General features: G+C 56.5%; 1 protein-coding gene across 1 annotated transcript in view; it reads left to right on the top strand.

The window, feature by feature from the left end:
- NUGGC (nuclear GTPase, germinal center associated) overlaps nucleotides 1–19598 on the top strand; it is a 53015-nt gene that overhangs the window by 20828 nt on the left and 12589 nt on the right. The window contains exons 9-26 of the mRNA XM_087960096.1: nucleotides 1363–2407; nucleotides 3083–3308; nucleotides 3413–3625; nucleotides 5458–5664; nucleotides 6245–6426; nucleotides 6934–7054; nucleotides 7319–7462; nucleotides 7590–7709; nucleotides 7865–8051; nucleotides 10368–10501; nucleotides 10705–10905; nucleotides 12966–13114; nucleotides 15037–15196; nucleotides 15310–15418; nucleotides 16419–16552; nucleotides 16790–16901; nucleotides 18029–18234; nucleotides 19383–19416. Coding sequence (XP_087816222.1) covers nucleotides 1363–2407; nucleotides 3083–3308; nucleotides 3413–3625; nucleotides 5458–5664; nucleotides 6245–6426; nucleotides 6934–7054; nucleotides 7319–7462; nucleotides 7590–7709; nucleotides 7865–8051; nucleotides 10368–10501; nucleotides 10705–10905; nucleotides 12966–13114; nucleotides 15037–15196; nucleotides 15310–15418; nucleotides 16419–16552; nucleotides 16790–16901; nucleotides 18029–18234; nucleotides 19383–19416 — 3684 coding nt within the window. The remainder of the gene's footprint in view (nucleotides 1–1362; nucleotides 2408–3082; nucleotides 3309–3412; nucleotides 3626–5457; nucleotides 5665–6244; nucleotides 6427–6933; nucleotides 7055–7318; nucleotides 7463–7589; nucleotides 7710–7864; nucleotides 8052–10367; nucleotides 10502–10704; nucleotides 10906–12965; nucleotides 13115–15036; nucleotides 15197–15309; nucleotides 15419–16418; nucleotides 16553–16789; nucleotides 16902–18028; nucleotides 18235–19382; nucleotides 19417–19598) is intronic.

The following is a 19598-nucleotide window of genomic DNA, read 5'->3' as shown; positions in this document are numbered from 1 at the left end:
ACAACAGGTCCATCCACCCCCGAAAGCTACCGCTGCGGCCATTTGCCCTTGCGACCCACTGCAGCGAAGGAAACCCCCCGGCCTCCCACCCTGGCCCAAAGGGACCCCCAGGCCTCACCCGGCTGGGCCCCCTCACACGCGGACCTGTGGAAGGGCTCCGGAGTCCTCCTGCTGGGGCTGCCTCCGGTAAGCGGCCGTCCTTCTCAGCGTGATTTCGCAGCGCTGCGCAGGCTCCGCTAAGGGATTGGCAGAAAAGGACGGCGTCTTACGGGAGGCAGCCCCCCCCCCCAGCCCAGGGACCCCCGGCCTGCAGGAGGGCTCCAGGGACCTTCCACAGGTGAGGGAGGAGGGGGGGGATTTTCAGCCTAGGGCCCGCCGGGGTGGGAGGGTGGGGCTCGGGGGGTTTGGGGGGCAGTGGGAGAGGACTTGGGAGGCCTGTGCTTTACTTAACAACCGGCACATTCGTTAAATATCTCACTTAACGTCTGTCACCACTTGTGACCATAATTGCTTCCCCCAGCCAAGGCCTGCTTGGCTTCGTAGAAGGAGGGCTTTGACGTGGAATACTTGACCCCCCCCCCAACTTATTTATTTTTCCTCTCTTTCTTAAACTTTGAAGGTGGTCCTGGTGCCAAACGGACGCGTAGCTCAGGGAAGAACCGCTAGATTGGGAATGTGGGGGGGGGAGGGGGCAGTTCTCTGGGTTAGCTTCCCTGCTTGCAGACATCTCATTACCAAGCTAAGCAACCTCATCAGTGCAGCAAGGGGTCTAGTGGGCTGTCTGTGGCTCGGCTCCCCTCCCTGCCTTGGTGGGGCATTGCTGCTTCCTTGCCCCTCTGGCGCCGGTTCCTGCTGGATGGGGGGATCGTGAGGAGGAGGCCCTGAACCCCCCAAGAGCCCCGCAGAGTTTCAAGCAGGGGCGCCCAGCCTTGGCCCCCTTAAGACTCCAGTCCCAGAAGGCTGGGAGTTAGGAGCCCCCGAGGCTCAAAGTGGCCCTGCTTGGAGAGACCCCTGCTTGAAAGGGGGGGGGCTGGGGAGAACCTCTGAAGCCAGAAAAATGGGAGAGTAGTCAAGAAGTTCACGGCCCCTCCCCCAAAGAGAACCCCCCCTCCCCCAGGGAAAGAGGATTGGGGCCCTCGGTCTTTGGGGGAGGGGCTCCAGGAGTGCTTGCTTCCTTTGTTCAGGGCTGGTCCTGGAGGGAGGGTACCTCTGACCTGGGGGGCTGCGGGGGGATTTCCCACGGAGGAACAGCCTGGCCTTCGCTTGCTGGTCCTTTTCCAGCGGGGGGGGAGACGGAGGAAGGGGAGGAGATGCTTTGCCTTAAACCGGACTTTTCCCTCCATTTTAAAAATATTCCCGCAGGCCGTATGGAAAGTGCCCGAGGAGCCCACCCCCTCCATCCCCGGGGGATCCAGCAGCAAAACCTTCCTGCAGCCAAGCGTGGGGCGTTGGGACCCCCTGAAAACGGAGCCGAGCGACGGAGAACCGGATGGCCAAGACTGCAGGCGAAAGGAGCCCCTCCCCCTCGGGAAGAGCCCCGGGGCCTCTGCACTGGGGGTGGCAGCCCTGGGAAGGGTCCTCCCTGCCCTCCCCCTGGCCCGGCTCCTGCCGAGGGCTCCGCTTGGCCCCTGGTGAAGGAAGAGCCCGTGCAGGAAGACGAGCTGCTGCTGCCGCCGCCGCCGCCGCCTGTGGGGCCGCGCGTCCTCCCCCTCTCCACTCTCCGCCCCTCCCAGGCTGGCGAGAGGGGCTCTCCTCCGGGGAAGGACCTGTGCGGGCCTGGGCTGCGTGGGGTGGGGCAGGCTGCCCCCACCAGGCCTCCCAGGAAGCCCCGGGATCCCGGGCACATCGGGCTGCTTCCCAGGGGACGAAGGAGCTCGCGGGGCCTTGCCCCGGCAGGGGATGGGTCCCCCCTGGCACGGAGTCCCTTGGCAGAGCCCGGGCTCCGCTCTCAGGGCTTCCAGGAAGCAAAGAAGCAGCCTTGGCCTCCCCTCTCGTGTCCCGCGTCCTCTTCTCCGCTGTCTCCCTCCGTCTGCCGGCATTCGCACGACCCCAAGACCTCGGCCGACGAGCAGCCCGAAGGACCTTGGCCCCGGCAGACCTCGGAGGGCGAGAGCCTGGCGCCCCCTGCCAGTCGGAGGAGGCTGGGCTGGGCGAGCCTTCGGATGCAGAGTGCCTGCACGTGGCCGCCGCCTTCTCGTGTCCTGCACCCCCGAGGCCGAGGAAAGGGCCCCCTCCCCAGAGAGCCTCCTGCTCAGACAGAGTCCCACAGCCGCAGCCTGGCCGAGTGGGCGTCCTCCGAGCAAGACGTGGCCTTCCAGCTGCAGGAGTGCCAGTCGGTGCTGGCAGAAACCCTCCAGGCCCTGACTGCAGTAGAAGGCCTTGACCACGCCCACGTGGAGAAGTGGAGGTACTTCCTCTCATTGTTTATGAAAGCAACTTACACACCCCCGCACACCCCCAGCTCACTCTCTCGGCAATAGCTGGCCCCAAACTGTCCGGCTTGGCAGACCAGTAGGGAGGGTAACAGATAACCAGAGTTGGAAGGGACCTTATAGGTCATCTAGTCCAACCCACACACACAAGCAGGAGACCCTACACCCTTCCTGACCGATGGCAGCCCAGTCTCTTCTTGAAAGCCTCCAGGGATGATGAAGCTCCCACAACTTCCGAAGGCGAAACTTCTGTTCCAGGGGTTGATTGTTCTCCCTGTCAGAAAATTCCTCCTTATTTCCAGGTTAAAGGGTGGGGGAGGGGATGGTTGTGTGGGAGTGGCAGGCGTGCAAGAGCGTACAGCTTCATTTGCATCAGCAGTGGGCGCACGCTACTCTCACACAAATAGACCTGTGAGTGCAAATGCCCGCCGCGTGTGCGGCCCAGTTCTAAACCTGCGCTAGAATTCCCCAGCCAGCCAGGTTCAATTCTAGGGGTTGAAGTGCACCTGCCTTAAAGTGGCTTAGAGCCAATTAAAGTGGCCACGCCGGAGAAAGGCTGAGCTGGGCAGGTGAGAGAGGGAGCGGGGTGGGCGGGGAGGCGCTGGGTGCCAGGGCATGGCTTGATGCTCCCTTTCCTCCCCTCCTGCAAGGGACCAGATTGCTGCCCTCCAGAAGGCGACCAAGATGCCCCAGACCCACATAGCCGTGGTGGGGAACACGGGGGCCGGCAAGAGCTGCTTGCTCAACGCCCTGCTGGACGAGGAGGCCATGCTGCCCACCTCGGCCATGAGAGCCTGCACCGCGGTGGTGGTGGAGATCTCCAGGGCCGCAGAGGGCAGCCCGTACGAAGCCGAGGTGGAGTTCCTCTCCCGGGAGGTAGGCGCTGCCGGGCTGCGTTGGGCAGGGCCAGGCCACGGGGTGACCCGGCTGCAGAGGGGGCCTCCTGGAGCCCCTTCCCTCTCGTGTTCCTCCCCCCCCAGGAGTGGGAGCAGGAGCTGGCAGCCCTCCTGGAGGACATGAAGGACAAAGCCGGCATCCTGAGGAAGCGCTGCCCGGATCGCAAGACGGAGGCCGGGGCTGCCTACAGCCGGGTGAAGGCCGTCTATGGGAGAGTGGACGAGCTGGACCAGCTGGAGGACACTCTGGGGGTGACCCAACACCTCGGGACGGTCAAGCGCATTTCTGCCGAGACGGTAAGCGAAGCTGCTGCCGGGGCTCCCCTGCCCAAGTGGCGTTGGGGGCGGCAAGGAAGAAGACGGGCTTGGTGGGAGCAGGAGAGCTCAGGGCGGGACTTTGGACTTGGGTCTCTTACCTGCTTGTGGCCGCGACTTCAGCGCCCCTCTCAGTCCAGCCGATCCTAAGGGGTTTAGAGGAAAGAGCCGAAAAGGTGAAAAGGCTACATTGAAAAGGCATCCGGAGGAAAAAGGCTCCTGGGGATTCAGCCCCACGATATCCGCAGGGCCTCCTCCGTCCTTAAAAGCACCCCATGAAAGCAATGCCAGTCAGCCTCCCGAACGTTGCAAGAAACGAAGGCCCCTTGCTGGACCCCTCGGCCTGAGCCCCCCCCCCGCCCTTTGCCCACACAGGATGGGCAGCTGCTAGTTCAGGCATTGTGTAGAGCTGGGTAGGCGAAAAGCAGCACCCTGAATTGCGCCTGGAAACAAGCGGGGCGGGTGGGGGGCAGCGCAGCTCCACAGCAAAGATGTTGGGTGGCAAAAGTCATTTTTCCGTATCGACTGAAGCCCCGGAAGGCCCTCAAGGGCAGCCCCAGCCAGGCTCAAGGACAGTATTCCAGACCCAAAGCGAACGGCCGGTGCCCGCTGATCTACAAAAGCCCAGAGCAAGTGCAGCCCCATCCAGAGCTCAGGTGGCAACCCTGGCAGCTGCCCCATTTCTTGCCAGCATTCGGCCCGAGACGGGCCGAATGCTGGCAAGAAATGGGGCAGCTGCCAGGGTTGCCACCTGAGCTCTGGATGGGCTGCACTGGGCCTGACAGCCCCCAAGTGCTTCTAGGGCGCCTCTCTGGTGGCCTGTGGGGTGGAGAGGCGCTCCTGGGGAACCACCCTCCCCCCAAGTCCCCGTTGGCCTCTTTCAGCATTCCCTAGAGAGAGAGAGAGGCGATGAAATGACACGGGGCAGGGCTGGGCCTCGGAGCACCACTTGGGGAAACAGCCCTGGGCTTCCCCTCCTCTTGCTACTTCAGGGAGCTCCGTGGAAGGGTCTCGGCCCTGCAGCCGACCCTCAGCAGTGGCTCCGGAAGGATCCCAGGCTTTCTCCGAGGGAGTCAACTGGGCGAGAGGCCCGGGGCTTCCTCCTTCACCTGAGTCCCACCAGAGCCAATCCACTGTGAGAGCCACTACGGTGGTTCCTGAGCCACGTCCTGTTGGGGTAATTCCCCGTTAGGAGAATGAGCGCAAACAGGGAGACGTATAGAGAGGAGTGTTGGAATAATACACACAGAGCACACAGATACACTGTACAGTAAATGTAGTTTTTTTTTACTTCCAGAAAGGTTTAAGCAAAGTCCAAAATAAGCAATCCAAAGTCATTCACAGGTAAAATCAGTCAGTTTTCATTCCAGGGATAATCCAAATATCAAAGTCCAGTGTCAAAAACAGTTCGGTATCAGACTTACATTAAATCCATTAATATCAGTCAATTAGAAGAAATGGAGCAACGGCCATACTTTCCAACAGAAGGAAACAGAGATACTCACTGAGACACACTCTCTTCTGAGACTAAGACTGAAACAATCCAAGTTTCTGGCTCCATCTTATGGCCATTTGAGAAACCACACCCAATTGCATGCTCTTGCATTCCCTTAAACATATAGTACTAAAATGTTTATCCTGGTTTATATATTTCTAACCCAAATACCTGTTAGGTGACTTATATTCCTAACACGTCCCGGGTGGGACACGCATAAAAAAGGGTGGTTTTGTACGGAAGTGTTCAGACGGTTCTTAAGCTAAATCCGGAGGCCTTCCAAAAGTCTCACGTCCCGGCTGGCTGGTTGACTTTCTAGGCCGCCGACTTTCGCATGGAAATCGAGAAGTTCATCGATTCTCATACCGACAACTTGCGTGAGATGAAAGGCGGGGAGTTCTGGCCCATCGTGAAGTGTGTGAGGATCCGGGTGGCCACGGCGGAGGTCCTGAGGACGGGAGCGGTGCTGGTGGACCTGCCTGGGACCCGGGACTCCAACGCGGCTCGGGACACGACAGCCCGAGAGGTAGGCGCCCTCCTCCCTCTGCTCTGGGGCCACCCGCTTCTTCGTCGCCAGAGCGGTTCAGTTCTGGGAAGAGATTGCGGGGCCTTCCGTTCCTTGGGCAGCCTTGCAAGGGTTACGCGGCAGGCAGTCCTTGACTTACCACCACAATGGAGCCCAAAATTTCCGTTGCTAAGTAAGACGGTTGCTAAGTGAGTTTTACCCCACTTACGACCTTTTGTGCCACAGTTGTTAAGTGAATCAGTGCAACTGTAAGCTTAGTAACACGGTTGTTCAGTGAATCTTGGTTCCTCGTTGACTTGGCTTGCCAAGAGGTCGCAAAAGGGGATCACGTGACCCCAGGACGTGTCGTAAGTACGAGTCAGTTGCCAAACGCCTGGATTTGGGTCAGGGGACCCCGTGGAATTTTGCAACAGTTGGGTTAAAAAAACAGTCCTAAGCCCCCTTTTTATCAGTGCCGTCACAACTTTGAATGATCTGTTGTAAATGGAGGGCCGCCTGTGGCTCATTCGGGGGCGGCCGAGGCTGGAAGGCTGGGCATCCTGGAGCAACAGCTTCCCTGCTTCCCCCCACTTCCCCCCAGTACCTGAAGGACTGCAGTGCCGTGTGGGTGACTGCCAGCATCACGCGAGCCGTGGACGACAAGACGGCCAAAGAGCTGCTGAGTGCCAACTTCCGCCGGCAACTGTTTATGGACGGCCTCTATGGGAGCCTGGCCTTCGTCTGCACCAAGACGGACAGCTTCAGCATCACCGACATCATCAGGTGGCGCCTCCCTCTTCCCCGGGCAGGGGCTCCAGCAGGGAGGGTGGGAGGGAAGCCCCCCCCAAGGGTTCTTCATGTCAAACGTTGCTCTCGGGGCGTAAAGCCGCCTTTGGGGTGAGAGCAGGAAACGGGGTCTCCCGTCCGCGGAGGTTCTCCCCCCACCCACTTCATGCTTTCTTGCGAGGGGAGCTTTTCCAAGTGGACTTTCCTGGGTTTTTCCCCTGGAAAGAGTTTTGTTTTTCCTCCAAGAAGCTGAACTGGATTTGGAAAGCTGGACTTTCTGGGAACTGAAGAAGCTTCTTGGAGAAGGGAAACATTTTCAAGGGGGGAAAAGACCTATTTCCCCTGGGGTAATTTCCTTGGGGGGGCACTCTTCTGCGGCTGGGCCTCCGTTGCTGGCTGAGCACAGGGTGCCCTAAAAGGAGGGGCCTGGGGGTCCCTGGCCTCAGAATCCAGCAGTCCAGCCAGGCGGCCCTCGGAAGCATCCCTGCCCCGCAAACGTTGCAGGGACCTCCACTTACAAGACCAGATCCGCCCCCTGGAGGAGGAGCTGCAAGAGCTGGAGCGCCAGAGAACTCGGGCAGAAGCGGAGAAGAAGCACCTTTACGATCAGCTGCAGCAGCAACAGGTAGCCCCCGTCTGCCCCTCCGCCCGGGCTCAGCATGCAGCCGCCTTGGCTCTCGGAGCTGCGAATAGAAACGGGGGTTTGCTCCTCGGCCGTCAGTTCCCGGCTGGCTCTTCCTCCTGTCGCCCCTCAGGGCCCACCCAGCTCCCACTTCAAGCCGGAAGGGGTGGGGGGTGGGGGTGGGGTGAATCTCAGAGGTGGACCACGAATGCAACTCATCTCTGTGTGTGTGTGTGGTGGTGGGGGGGTGTCTTTTACCTCCCCAAGAGAAATGCGCTTTCTGAGCCCCACCCAAGAATTCTGTGCCCAGCTACCAATGACCCTCTTTCTGTGCAGCCAGCGAGGAAGGAAAGTGCAGCCGCAGAGTCCGCCTGGCTTCAGAGACATGACATCTTGGAGAAGGAGTTCCAAGTAAGCTCCCCTCGCCTTCCAGCTTTCAGGAGATGGACGTTAAAAGCCCCCCCCGTTCCCCCCCATGGAGGCATACCTCCCAGGGGAAGGGCTTGCCCAGTTTCTCCCCCTGCCTTCCCTTGTCCAGATCTGTGCCTTGCAGCGCGAGAAGGAGGCCAGGCTCCGGGCCATCAGCCTGATCTGCGTCCAGGCCCGGAACGAGTTTTCCAAGCAGCGGATCTTGATGGACTTCAGTGCTGGCCTGCAGGTAGGAAGGCTCCGTGCTGGAGGTCGGGAGGCTCTGCCGCCCGGCGTGGTCCGCGGAGCTTTGGCGGTGCCCGTGGCCGCCCTCAGCAGCCTTGTGGAGGGAGGCGGCTTGTCTCGATCTGCGGGTAAGAGCGGGCCCCGCGTGGCCTTGTGCAGGAAGTGTCCAGGAGAGCGGAGGGCGAAGAAGACGGCGAAGAAGAGGTGGACGAGGGGGACTCGGCTGGAGAGCAGCAGCCTGTCAATCTGGAGGTTTTCACGGTCAGCTCGACGGAGTATCTCAAACTTGGTGGGAAGCTGCTCTGCAATGGCCAGCCTCAAGTTTTCCATGACATCAAAGACACAGGTATTCCCGGGGGGGGGGGGTGTTTGTGCAGCTCTTTGTACATGATTTGCAGAAGGATTTAGGGACCAGAAATATTTCATATTTGGGGCATATTGTTACAGCAGAATCCTGTGAATCTGCCTGTTTTGCTCCCATTTCAATCGATCAATCAGAATGGAGCTGGAAGAGAGAGACCTTGGAGGTCATCTAGTCCAGCCCCCCGCTCAAGCAGGAGACCCTGTAGCATTCCAGACAACTGGATGTCCAGTCTCTTCTCAAAAACCTCCAGGGATGGAGTACCCACAACTTCTGGTGGCAAGCAGTTCCACTGGTTAATTGTTCTCATTGCCAGTACATTCCTCCCTAGTTCCAGGTTTGCTTCTTTCCTTGATGACTTTCCAACCCTTGTTTCTTGTCCTGCCTTCAGGGGCTTTGGAGAATAAGTTGACCCCCTCCTCTTCTTTCGGGCAGCCCCTCAAATACCGGAAGGCTGCTATCATGTCCTCCCCCAGCCCTTTTTCTCTAGACTGGCCGATACCCAGTTCCTGCAACCGTTCTTCATGTGTTTTTAACACATTTCCTTTGAGACCCCCGAGGCTTACTCAAGTAGGTAAGGAATTGCAGTGAAATAATAATAGGATAGAAATTTACTGGTGCTCCTGCTTTGAGCCTTCAGACATCAAATAGTGTGAATTAGCACTGAGGTCTTTAAACTGCTTTTGTTTTTATTTGGCAAATGCCCAGAATCTGCAAGTGGGCAGCCAGAGAAATTCAAATAATAAATCACCTGAACCGCATGTGTAAGAGTCCGATATTAGTCAACAATTAAGAACAGGTTTAAGAACCGTACGGACAAAAGGAAAGTGGGCTTTCAATGGGACGCTAAAAAAGCACCAAATATCTACTAGATTAAATGTGTCCTTGGTCCTCTCAGCATGATCCTTTGCTCACAGACATTTCATTACCCAACTAGATAACATCATCAGTCTGAGGGAGTGCTGGGTTTGCTCCTGTTTATGTGCCTCAGCTTGCCCTGCCAGTGTTGGTAGAGTTGTGGTTTTTCTCCTTGGATTAGGGCATTGTTTCCTGCTTGATTGATTGTCTGGTGCTAATCCCTGCTTATCTAGGTGTTGGGCGCTGGCAAGGACCAATGTATTGTTTCCTACTTAGCTTTTTTATTGTCTCTTGAGTGGTGTGTAAATGTGATTTATCTGTGTGTGTTTGTTAATGGATGATTTGTCTGGACCTTTGAGGCACAAAAAACCCAATGCGTTAGGGCTTAGGAATTACCAAGGAGTAAGCTGCGCCTTCACCCACACTGGCTAGGAGAACTAGTGGGTATAAGCAAACTCCACACTCGCTAGCTTGGATGATGGTACATTGAAACATCTGAAAGCAAACAACATCCAGAGTTCAACCCTGAACGACAGAGAACCTCTAGAACAGGTTTCTCTACCTTGGCAAGTTTAGGGTAGGTGGAGTCCCAAAGTCATAGGTGGCTGGGGAACTCTGGGAGTTGGAGCCCACAAGTTTTAACCTTGCGAAGGTTGAGAAATTCTGTTCTAGAAGAAGTTTCTGCATCTATCACATTACACAGTAGTATGAAACAGAATATATATCATTTCTGGGAATGAGATGTTTCCACGGTGGAAACATCACCAGCAGGTTTCTCAGGATCTTCCAAAGAAAACCTCCTTCCGTTGTGCCTGTTGAGGTAATTCCCGGTTAGGAGAATGAGCGCACACAGGGAGACGTAGTGAGAGTGGTGAAGAATAACACACAACCAGCACACAGCCACACTGTATAGTAAAATGTAGGTTTTTACTTCCAGCAAAACCGTTAAGCAAAGTTCAACAAGCAGTCCAAGTCATTCACGGTTCAAGCAGTCAGTTTTCAGTCCAGGGATAATCCAAGAACAAAGTCCAGTATCGAAAACAGTTCAGTAACAGACTTACATCAAATCAAGAATAATGATGATCAGTAACAGTCAATAGGGAAATGCAGGAACACACTCTCAGCAACAACAGAACAACCCAGGTTTCTGGCTCCATCTTATGGCCGTTTGAGGAACCATACGCAATTCCAATTTTAGCATTCTCTTAAAGAGACACTATTAAAATGTCTATCCTGGTTTATATATTTTCCAACCCAACTGTTAGGTGACTTACATTCCTAACAGTGCCTCTTGTAGACGGTTCAACGCAGCCTCCTTCCAAGAGGCTCTTGTGGCATTTGGACCCTCTCACGACTTAATAGTTCTGCTTGGCTGCCAGGAAGGTTGGCAGAAGAGCTGCCGGTAGAACGAACTCCCCTCCCTCCCTCCCTCCCTCCCTCCAGAGATTCCTGCGCTGAAGAAGTTTGCCATGGACACAGCGCTAAAGCACAGCATGGTGGCAACCGAGAAGGTCATCCGGGACGTGGCTCGTGTCCTGAGCCAAATGGTGAATTACCTCAACAGCCAGAGGACGGAGGTAGGAGCGGCACTGGGAACCCTGGGCTCCCTTGTGGGGGGAATTTGGGCGCCCAAATCTTGACTGGAAGCTGGCAGAATAAGAGAGTTGGGAGGGACCTGGGAGGTCTTCCAGTCCACCCCCCTGCAGAAGCAGGAGGCCATTCTGGGCAAATCTGGGTGCCCAGCCTCTCCTTAAGAGCCTCCTCCCTCGCTCCCTCGCAGGCTGATGCCCACCAGGCCCAGGTGCAGGAGATGCTGCAGCAGGCCTTGCAGGGCCTCCCTGCCCTCCTCCAGGGGGTCCTCAGGGCCAGCGCTCAGGACCTCCGGCGGGCCTTCGAGGCCCTCCTCCTGGGCAGCCTGCAGAACGGTGCTGAGAGGGCCAAGCAGCTCTCCGAGGCCATCGCCAAAGGCTGGGGCTCGCCGGTAAGTGCCTCTTTGCTCAGAGCCCCCTCCAGGAAACGACCCCCGAAGCAGCCGGCAGGGGACCCTGGGACAGGCCCTGGTTAGAAGCCTTCAGGGATGGTCCGTAGCGGATCCTGCCTAGAATGGGAGGACCTGGTCCATCTTGGGAATCTGGGATTGTTTTTCACCTGTAGAATGCAATAGAGCTGGAAGGGTCCCTGGAGGTCATCTAGTCCAGCCCACTGCTCGAGCAGGAGACCCTCTGCCCCATCAGACAGGTGGCCGTCCAGGCATTCACAGCTTCCTGTTTCCTTGTCCTCACAGTGAGGAAGTTTCTCCTTAGTTCCAGGTTGCTTCTCTCCTTGGTTCGTTTCCATCCATTGCTTCTTGTCCAGCCTTCCAGGTCTTCCAAGGCTGAACCCCCCCCCCTCTTCTTTGGAGCAGCCCCTCCAATGCTGGAAGGCTTTTCACTAGACTAGCCAAACTCAAACCCTGCAGACGTTCTTCGTACGTTTTTTTGTCTCCAGGCCTTCAAACATTTGAGTTGCTCTTCTCTGCACTTTTTCCAAAGTCTCAAAGTCTTTTTTGTAATGTGGGGACCAAACCTGGATGCCGTATTCCAGGCGTGGCCTTCCTAAGGTTTGAGCAAACTGAAGTAGTATATAGAAAGGCCTCTGGTAAGATGGGAAGGAGCTGCAACCCCCCTGCTATTCGTGATTTATTTATTCATTCATTCATTCATCACATTTGTATAGCCACCCATCTCACATAATGACAAAATATACAAAATACAAGCCAAGTATATAAAAACCCAGATAAACAAAATAGAAAAGCGTAGCAAAACGTACCCAGGGCGCCTTGCAATTAGCCATGGTTAAGCCTCCAGCAGGCTGCCCAGCCAGGGGGCTCCAGCCATGTTTGGCCAACTGAGCCAGGGGGGGGTCGATATTCCAAGTAAGGCCGTGTGGATTCTCCTCCTCCTGCCCGTTTCCCCTTCTGCAGCCTTCTTTTCTAGATTGGCAGAAAAGTCCAGGGCCTGTTTTTCAGACTTTTGCTGGGATCTGGGAGGCGGCTTTTTCACAGGAGGGCCTGCAGGCTGCCCCAAGATCCTTTTTGCAGCTGTTCACCAAGCGGTTGGGGCTTCTCGGGCCATTGAGGGAAATCAAGGTCCACATTTGCCATGTTGTTATCATTGACGAGGGTCACTTTCAAACATTTTTACTGAGTTATAGAAGGGGTGGGATTCTACCTGGTCGCACCAGTTCTATAGAACCAGTTGTTACGATTCTGCGCAGTTCGGAGAACCGGCAAATCGCACCATTGGCTGGCCCTGCCACTCCTTACTTGGCATGCGTGCCATCCAACTTGCCTGCTAAGATGCTAATTTTCCTTTTTCCCCCGACCATCAGCTGTTCCAACTGGATTAGCTAGAAAGCAGGAAATCGTTGGATATCTTGCTTTCTAGCTAATCTAAAAGCAGAGCTGAGCCTTCCTTAGGACTGAAGTTTCTATTTTTCAGGGCAGACTCAGCAGATAGCAGATAGATAGATCTCTGAGTGCATCTGTGATTCTGTGAGCAACTCAATCTGCCTGCCTGCTTTGCCTGATTTTGGGTAAAAGTTGCTCTTTTTTTAATAAAAAATTCAATATTTACATAAATATTTACAATATTTACATACAAACCATGCCCAGCCAGTCACATGACCACCAAGCCACACCCACAAATTAAGCCACACCCACAGAAACGGATGTTTAAGAAATTTGAATCCCACCCCTGGTTATAAGAGTATTATAAAATAAAAAATACAAAAGTAAATAAAAGAAATGCAAAAGTAAACGGAAGCTCTTCTATTTACTTCTGTATTTTGTATTTTATAATACTCTACAACTAACAAAAATGTTGGAAGTGACGCGTGTCGGCTGCTTACAGACTTCCTGCTTCAGCCCTGACCCGTGTGATGCACGTCTGTATGAGAGGAGTCCAGCAACTGTGGGCTCCCCTCGGGACTTGGCCCTGAAAGTGGGGAGCCTGGAGCGGAGCTGGCATCTCTGATGGAGGCCTCTTCTGCCCCCCTCCGCAGGTGGTTGGCTACCCCCACGGGGCCTATCGGGCGATCTGCAACCACCGTGGCGTTTACACCTCTCCCAAGTACCAGTCTGTGGATTTCAACAAAGAGCTGGCCGAGCCCATCCTCCAGGTCATCTCCCTGGCCTGGAACGAGGTCTTCAGGTAGGCTCCGCCCCCCAGCAGCAGCCACGCCTCCTCTGAACCCATGGGACCCTTTGGCCGAGTCAGAGGGGAGAAACCGGACAGGAGGCCAAAGGTGGCCCCTCTCCAGCCATCGGGGTCTTCCCATCCTGCCCTGGAGAGCCAGCTTGGTCTCTCTCTCTCTCTCTCTCTCTCACACACACACACACACACACACCCAAAGTCACTGCGTCCAGGCAGTGCCTCACCTGTTGTTCCCCCTCTCTCCAAGCCCAATCCAGGAAGGAGAAAGAGAGGCCCCCACTTATTTTGGGGGGCCATAATAAGGGTGGTGAATACGGCTTCCTGCTCTTTTAAAGCTATGTGACTGGAGGCCTTCCTCTTCCTTTTATGACATGCATCAATCACAAAAGGGATAAGTGAAATCGAAAGAGTTATTAAATGACTCCAATAGGATCTATAAAGCCGGCTGGCAGACCACATGATAACAGAATAATGGAATAGAAAGAAACCCTGGAGGTCTTCTAGCCGAACCTTTTTCTCAGGCAGGAGACAGGATAAATGGCTGACCCGTCTCTTCTTAAAAGCTTCTAGTGTTGGAGCCCCCACATAATGGAGAATGTGGGTCCATTGTAATCTCGAGAGGGGGAGAGAGAGAGAGAGATTGTTTCCAAGTTATATATTTGCTCCCAAGACATTGCAAACGAAAAGTAATTACTGTGAAATTACACCCAGTAAGGTGCTTATGCAGAGAAATAAGAGGAAAGCCACGTTTGTAAGTGAAGTTTTAGCCCAGGGCAGGAATAACCTGGCTCCCGATCTCTGCTTCTCCGTCCCTGGATATTCCCTCAATTCCTGGGGGGCTCCCGGCTGTGGGCTCCTTGTGCCGCTTCCAGCTCCTTCCCCCCAAAGCCAGGCCTGCCTTCTGCCCGGGGGGGGGCTGGGTGGAGGGAACCCAGGCCCATCGCTGGGAGAAGGTGCCTGGGCTCTGGCCCCAGGAGGAGGGGGCTGCGCTGGGGATTGCAGCCTGGCTGCTCCCAGCCACCCCCATCCCAGGAGGGAAGGGGACCAAACACACAGGCAAGCGGGGAGGTCCTGTAAGGCAGGCGGTCCTCAAACTATGACCATAACTGAGCCATAAGCCATGCTGGTTATTAGACCTGACCAGCCCAATTTTTCGACAATTAATTGCAGCGGCCGTTCAACCAACCCGCTGCCTGTAACGGTTTTCTTGGCTGGAATCCAGGGCTAAACGCCTGTTTCCAGCACAGAACCTGGTCCATCACGGTTAGGCGGCCGTGTGTGTGTGTGGGGGGGGTCATGGCCACTCCTGAGACCTGGGGCTCTTGGCTGAATCCCCCCGTTTTGCCTTGGGAGCTCCAAGTCCAGGCACTCCTCAACTTACAACCATCCATTTAGGGACTTACTAAAGTTACAACGGCCTTGAAAAAGGTGACTTAGTTAAGGGCCCCTTTTCACACTTACGGCTGCTGCAGCCTCCCTCTTGGACCCGGGATCGGAATTCAGGCCCTTGGCCACCGACTCGTATTTACGACGGTTGCAGGGTCCCGGGATCCCCCTCCTGCGACCTCCTGGCCAGCAAGGGCAACAGGTCCACTTAACAACCGGGTGGCTCACTTAACGAGTGCAGGGATTCACTTAGCAACCGAAGCAAGGAAGGTCGTACAATGGGGCAAGGCTCACTTGATGGTCTCGCTTAGCAAGGCGGATGGTGGGCTCCATTGTGGTCGTAACTCGAGGACTGCCTGGTTGGATGCAAAGGGATCCCAGCATCTCCACCACCACCCCCCCGTGAGGGGCTGCCCTTTGGGCCATGGTGGGAGAGGGGGGGCCTCTGGGAGGCTGGAGGCGGCTTCTGCGGCCCCCTTGGGGGCTCCCCTGCTGGGCTGATGGGGCCCTTGGCCGCTTCCCCCCTCCCGCAGCTCCCGGCTGGCCAGCTCCATCGAGGGCTTCACAGCTGCCCTCCTGGACCAGTTGAGCTCCTTCTTCAGGGGCCTCAAGAAGAAACTGCACCAGCACCGCCCGGTTGCCGAAGCCCTGCATGCGATTCACGCCCAGCAGATGGAAGCCGCTCGAGCGCGGGTGAGGCCCTGGAGCCCCTGGGCTTGCCTTTTGCCCCCAGGGGTCCCCCAAGGGAGGGTCCCCTTACAAGACGGGGGACTCTGACGGGATTTCCCCCTCCCTCCTGTCTCCAGTTGCTCAACTTCACCCTGGATCAGACGACTTCCATCACGAGGAAGCAGCGGACGGTTTCCCGGCTCTTGATCCCGACGATTCAGGCCGCCATGGAACCGGCCTATGCAGGTGACCTGTCGCCGGGAGGCTCCCTCACCCCTGGGTTCCTGCCCAGGGGCTGCAAGGAATTCCCTCTTCTGGAGCTACGTTAGGTGGTGGGAGGGCAGAGGCGGCCCGGAGGAAACACCCATTTATGGCTTCGTGCAGAGGTGGGCAACCACGGTGCCTCTGTGGCTTGTGGGCTCCAGCTGGCTCAGGTAATCCTGGGAGTTGAAGGGGGCCACCGTTGCCCACCCCTGGCCCAGTCTAAGGCATAACTCCAGCCACACCCCCACCATAGGAGACACGCGGCTCAGTTTGTGCCCCTGGGCCACCCGCCGTGTTATAGGCCCGGCTTCCCTCCTGCGGGAGTCCAGTGTTGGGGTCCTGAGGAGGAAGAACGAGAGGGAAAGAGGTGGCACTACGAGGGAGATCCACCCTCTCAAAGAAAGTGATCTGGTTGCTCCTCTGAGGCACAGAGTAACGTGGCCAGGGCAGCTCCCTGTTTTCTGAAGTTTGGCCATTTTCACATGTATGGACTTCAACTCCCAGAATTCCCCACGCCACACAGGAAGGCTTGTGCAGGAAATCCTCCACTTACGACCAACATTTATGTAGTTAAATGAGATTTGCTCAGTGAGTTTTGGCCCACTTTGCAACTTTGCCACAGTTGTTAAGTGAACCACTAGTCAGACGGTTGTTAAGTGAACCTGGTTTCCCCATTGACTTTACTGGTCAAAAGGTCACAAAATGGAACCGCCTGATCCCGGGGCACTGCGACCGTCATAAATACGAGTCAGTTGTCCAGCATTCAAATGCAAACCGCGTAGAGACCATGGGGATGATGCAACGGTCATAAGTGTGAAACATGGTCGTAAGTCACTTTTTCCAGTGCCGTTGTAACTTCGGACAGGCACTAAGCGAACTGTTGTAAGTGGAGGACTACGTTGCGTCAGCTGGTTCCCCCGGCACGGGTTCAAGGATGCCCGAGGCACGACGGGGAGGACCGACTTGCACAATCTCTTGGCAGCCTGCTCCCAACTCTCCGGCCGGGGGTATTTCCAGAGGATGAAAGAGGAGATGGAGACATTCGTCCACCTGCAGAAGGACGCCATCTTTGACTCGGCTGTGGAGAAGATGTGGCAGCAGCTGGAGCTTTTCCAGGTGAGGCGGCCCCAGAACGGCCAAGCGCCTGTCAGGGTCCCTCCGGGCCGATTTCCAGGCACTGGGTTGTAAGTCGAGGACTCCCTGTGGGCTTTCCGGGGCTGGGAGCTTGGCTGCACCGAGGGAAGACCACAGCCCCTCCCTCTGAGCCCCTTTCCCCGCTTGCTGTTGGGGGAGCGGGGAGGGCCTTGGCCTGACCAGCTGCTCAGGGGGCTTCACTCCTGCTTTCCCTCCCAGCTGTCCATCCACCGCAGCCTGCAGTCGGTGGCCCAGGAGCTGGCCACGTCCATCAGGATGCAGTTCGAGCCGCTGCTGAGGCCGGTCCAGAAAAACAAGGAGATCCTTCCAGGTAAGGCAGGCTCACCTCGTCTGTTGCAAGGCGCCAAGCCGAAGATGGCAGAATGGACCTGCCCATCAATACCCAGGAGGAAACTCTGCCCGTGTCTCTTGTTTCCTTCACCTGGTTACTTGCAGCCCATGTTTTAACCTGTCAGGAAACGGAGGGTGGCCGTTTATTCCTTTTGGCGGCAATTGCCACTTTGCCAATTGATCCTTTTGAAGGTCACTTCTTTGATGAACTGCCCCGCCCAGTTTTAGTCCCTCTGTGTGCATTTCACACGATTCCCCTCCAGCTCTTTCTCCAAGCCGTGAGTGGAAATGGCTCTCCCGCTGGAATCAGCCCCCCTGATTTGGGCACCCCTGGAGAGACGTGTGGGCCCCCTTTCTCGATGGGGATGGGGCTGAGTCATCTCACCCAGCTGGGGCTGGTGGTGTTCTCTTAGGGCAGGGGTCGCCAACCGGTGGGCCGGGGACCACTGGTGGTCCGTGAGAAAATTTTGCTGGTCCGCAGAGAAATGTCACCCCCAAAGCAATGAATCCAGGCTGCGCTTGCGTCGCTTGCATTGGGAACCACACGAGGTAGTGAGGGGAGGGGGAAAGGGCGGAGGGAGGGGAACTTGCCCCACGCGCCCCACACACCTGTCCATCGGGCTGCTTCTTTCCGCTTCTTTCTTCTTCTGCTTTTGGCTGCACGCAAGGAAAGCAGCAGAAGTCTTTTTTTCTCTCCCCCAAACTCCGCCACAAAGGAGTCTTGGGGACCCTGCAAGGCCTCCTGCTCCAAGAGGCTCATTTCTGGCGGAGTTTGGGGGAGAGAAAGAAAGACGTTTGCGGCTTCTGCTGCTTTCCTTGCATGAAGCCAAAAGTCTTTCTCTCTCTCCCACTGAGAACGGAGCTGGAGACGGTCTCTTGCAATCCCAAATAAAGAACAATTGATCGGTAGGTAAATGGGGTGGGGGATTTTCCTGAAGACTTTTTGGGGGATTTTCCCAAGGTCTCTGGTCTGCGGGATTTAAGATTATGAGTTTGGTGGTCCCTGAGGTCCAAGAGGTTGGCGACCCCGTCTTAGGGAAACTGGCCAAATGCCACCAGGCCCCTCGTACCGGTTCTCACCCTGGCTTTGGTGCCACCCTCTTCCAGAATTGCAGCGTCTCTGTGCTAAGGTGGACAAGATTTGCCAGCGCTCGGGCGTGGACTACGTGCTTCCCACGGCCCTGCAGCCAGAGGAGCAGCCTCCCAAAACAGAGGCCAAACTGCCAGGAAGTGGGGGCTGCGTCAGCTTTCCGGCCGCATCCATGGATGTCCGAGTCGGAGCCCTCCCTCTGCCCCACCTGGTGGCCATTCAGGTAGGTCAGCCACTGGGGAGGGGCAGGGAGTTTGGGGGAGACGGCAGCAGGGACCACCTGGGTTCTCGGCAGCCGAGGCGGCGGAATGAGTCCCGGGACTGGCAGAATCTCCTTCCAAACAGCACCGGGCTTTCCAAAGCGTTTCGTTGCAGTGCCCAAAATTGTTAATACAGGTGGTCCTCGACTTGTGACCGCAATGGAGCCCCAGATTTCCATTGCTAAGTGAGACTCATTCGTTAAGCGAGTTGGGCCCCATTTTATGCCCTTCCTTGCCACCGTTGTTAAGAGAATCGCTGCAGCTATCCACTTCGTCTGCCTTCCCCGTTGGCTTGGCTTATCCGAAGGGGGCAAAAGGGAACCACATGACCCCTCAGGGCCCTGCAACCGCCATAAGTACAAGTCAGTTGCCAAGCGCCTGAATTTGGATCACGTGACCACAGGAAGGCTGCAACGGTCGTAAGGGTGAAAAACAGTCACGTCGCTGCTTTGTTCACTGCTGTTGAAACTTTTGGATGGTCACTAAACAAATGACTGTAAGTCGAGGACTGCCTGTAAAGCGAAAGGGCCCTGACCCATTCGCCCCTCTCCCCCTGGAGAGGTTCTGCCACCTTCCCTTTGCCACTTGGCCTGCCTGCTTCGGATGCACGTCAGGAAACCCCGAAGCGAAGGCAAGGCCCCTGGACTTCTGGGCCGCCTCTTGCTTCCCCCAACCGCCTGGGTCCTCCTTTGACCCACCTCGGACGGACGGAAGGCCAAGCCAGCCTGGAGCCTGGTGGGACTCGAACTGCCAAACTTCTGGCAGCCAGCAGCCAGCAGAAGGAGCCTGCAGTGCTGCACTCTAACCACTGCACCACCGTGGCCTGTTCCAAGCCAGCATCTTTCGGAAAGGCTGGCTCAGAATTTAGCAGTGTATGGAGGGGAGATTCTGCTCTCCAAGGAAACAGCCAGTCGAGCTGAGCCCGGGAGGAGCCAAATGTGTGTGTGTGTGTGATGGGGGAGGAGGGGTTCCCTCGGAGTCATTCTCCCCGCGAATTGGGCTGTGGGTGGGGTCTTGGGCGCCCACCGCTGACCCAAAAGGTAGCCTTCCTCACCATGTCCCCTTCCAGGTTAGCTCCCTCTCATTCCAGCGTCTCTTTTTCTGTTTCAAGGTGTCCGGGGAGCACATCACCTTGACTCTGGCAGGTGAGTATCCTAACCCAGTGGGGGGGGGGGGAGTTGGCACACCTGCGCAGGTAGCCGTGCGAGGGGTCAGTGGCTCCATTCAGGAGCTGCTTGGTTGGTTCTTTGTGGTGGCCGTGTGGGGCCTCTCATCTCAGTGGCTGGTGGGTGAGGCACTCGGGGCCTCTGGAGAAGAGGGGAGAGGC

The sequence above is a fragment of the Notechis scutatus genome, chromosome 3 (assembly GCF_049901735.1).
Source record: "Notechis scutatus isolate UNSWTSFEM ecotype Mainland chromosome 3, rNotScu1.2, whole genome shotgun sequence".
In the NCBI taxonomy this organism is placed as follows: domain Eukaryota; kingdom Metazoa; phylum Chordata; class Lepidosauria; order Squamata; family Elapidae; genus Notechis; species Notechis scutatus.
The sequence above is the reverse complement of the archived record's forward strand: the minus strand, read 5'-3'. Positions and strand labels throughout refer to the sequence as shown.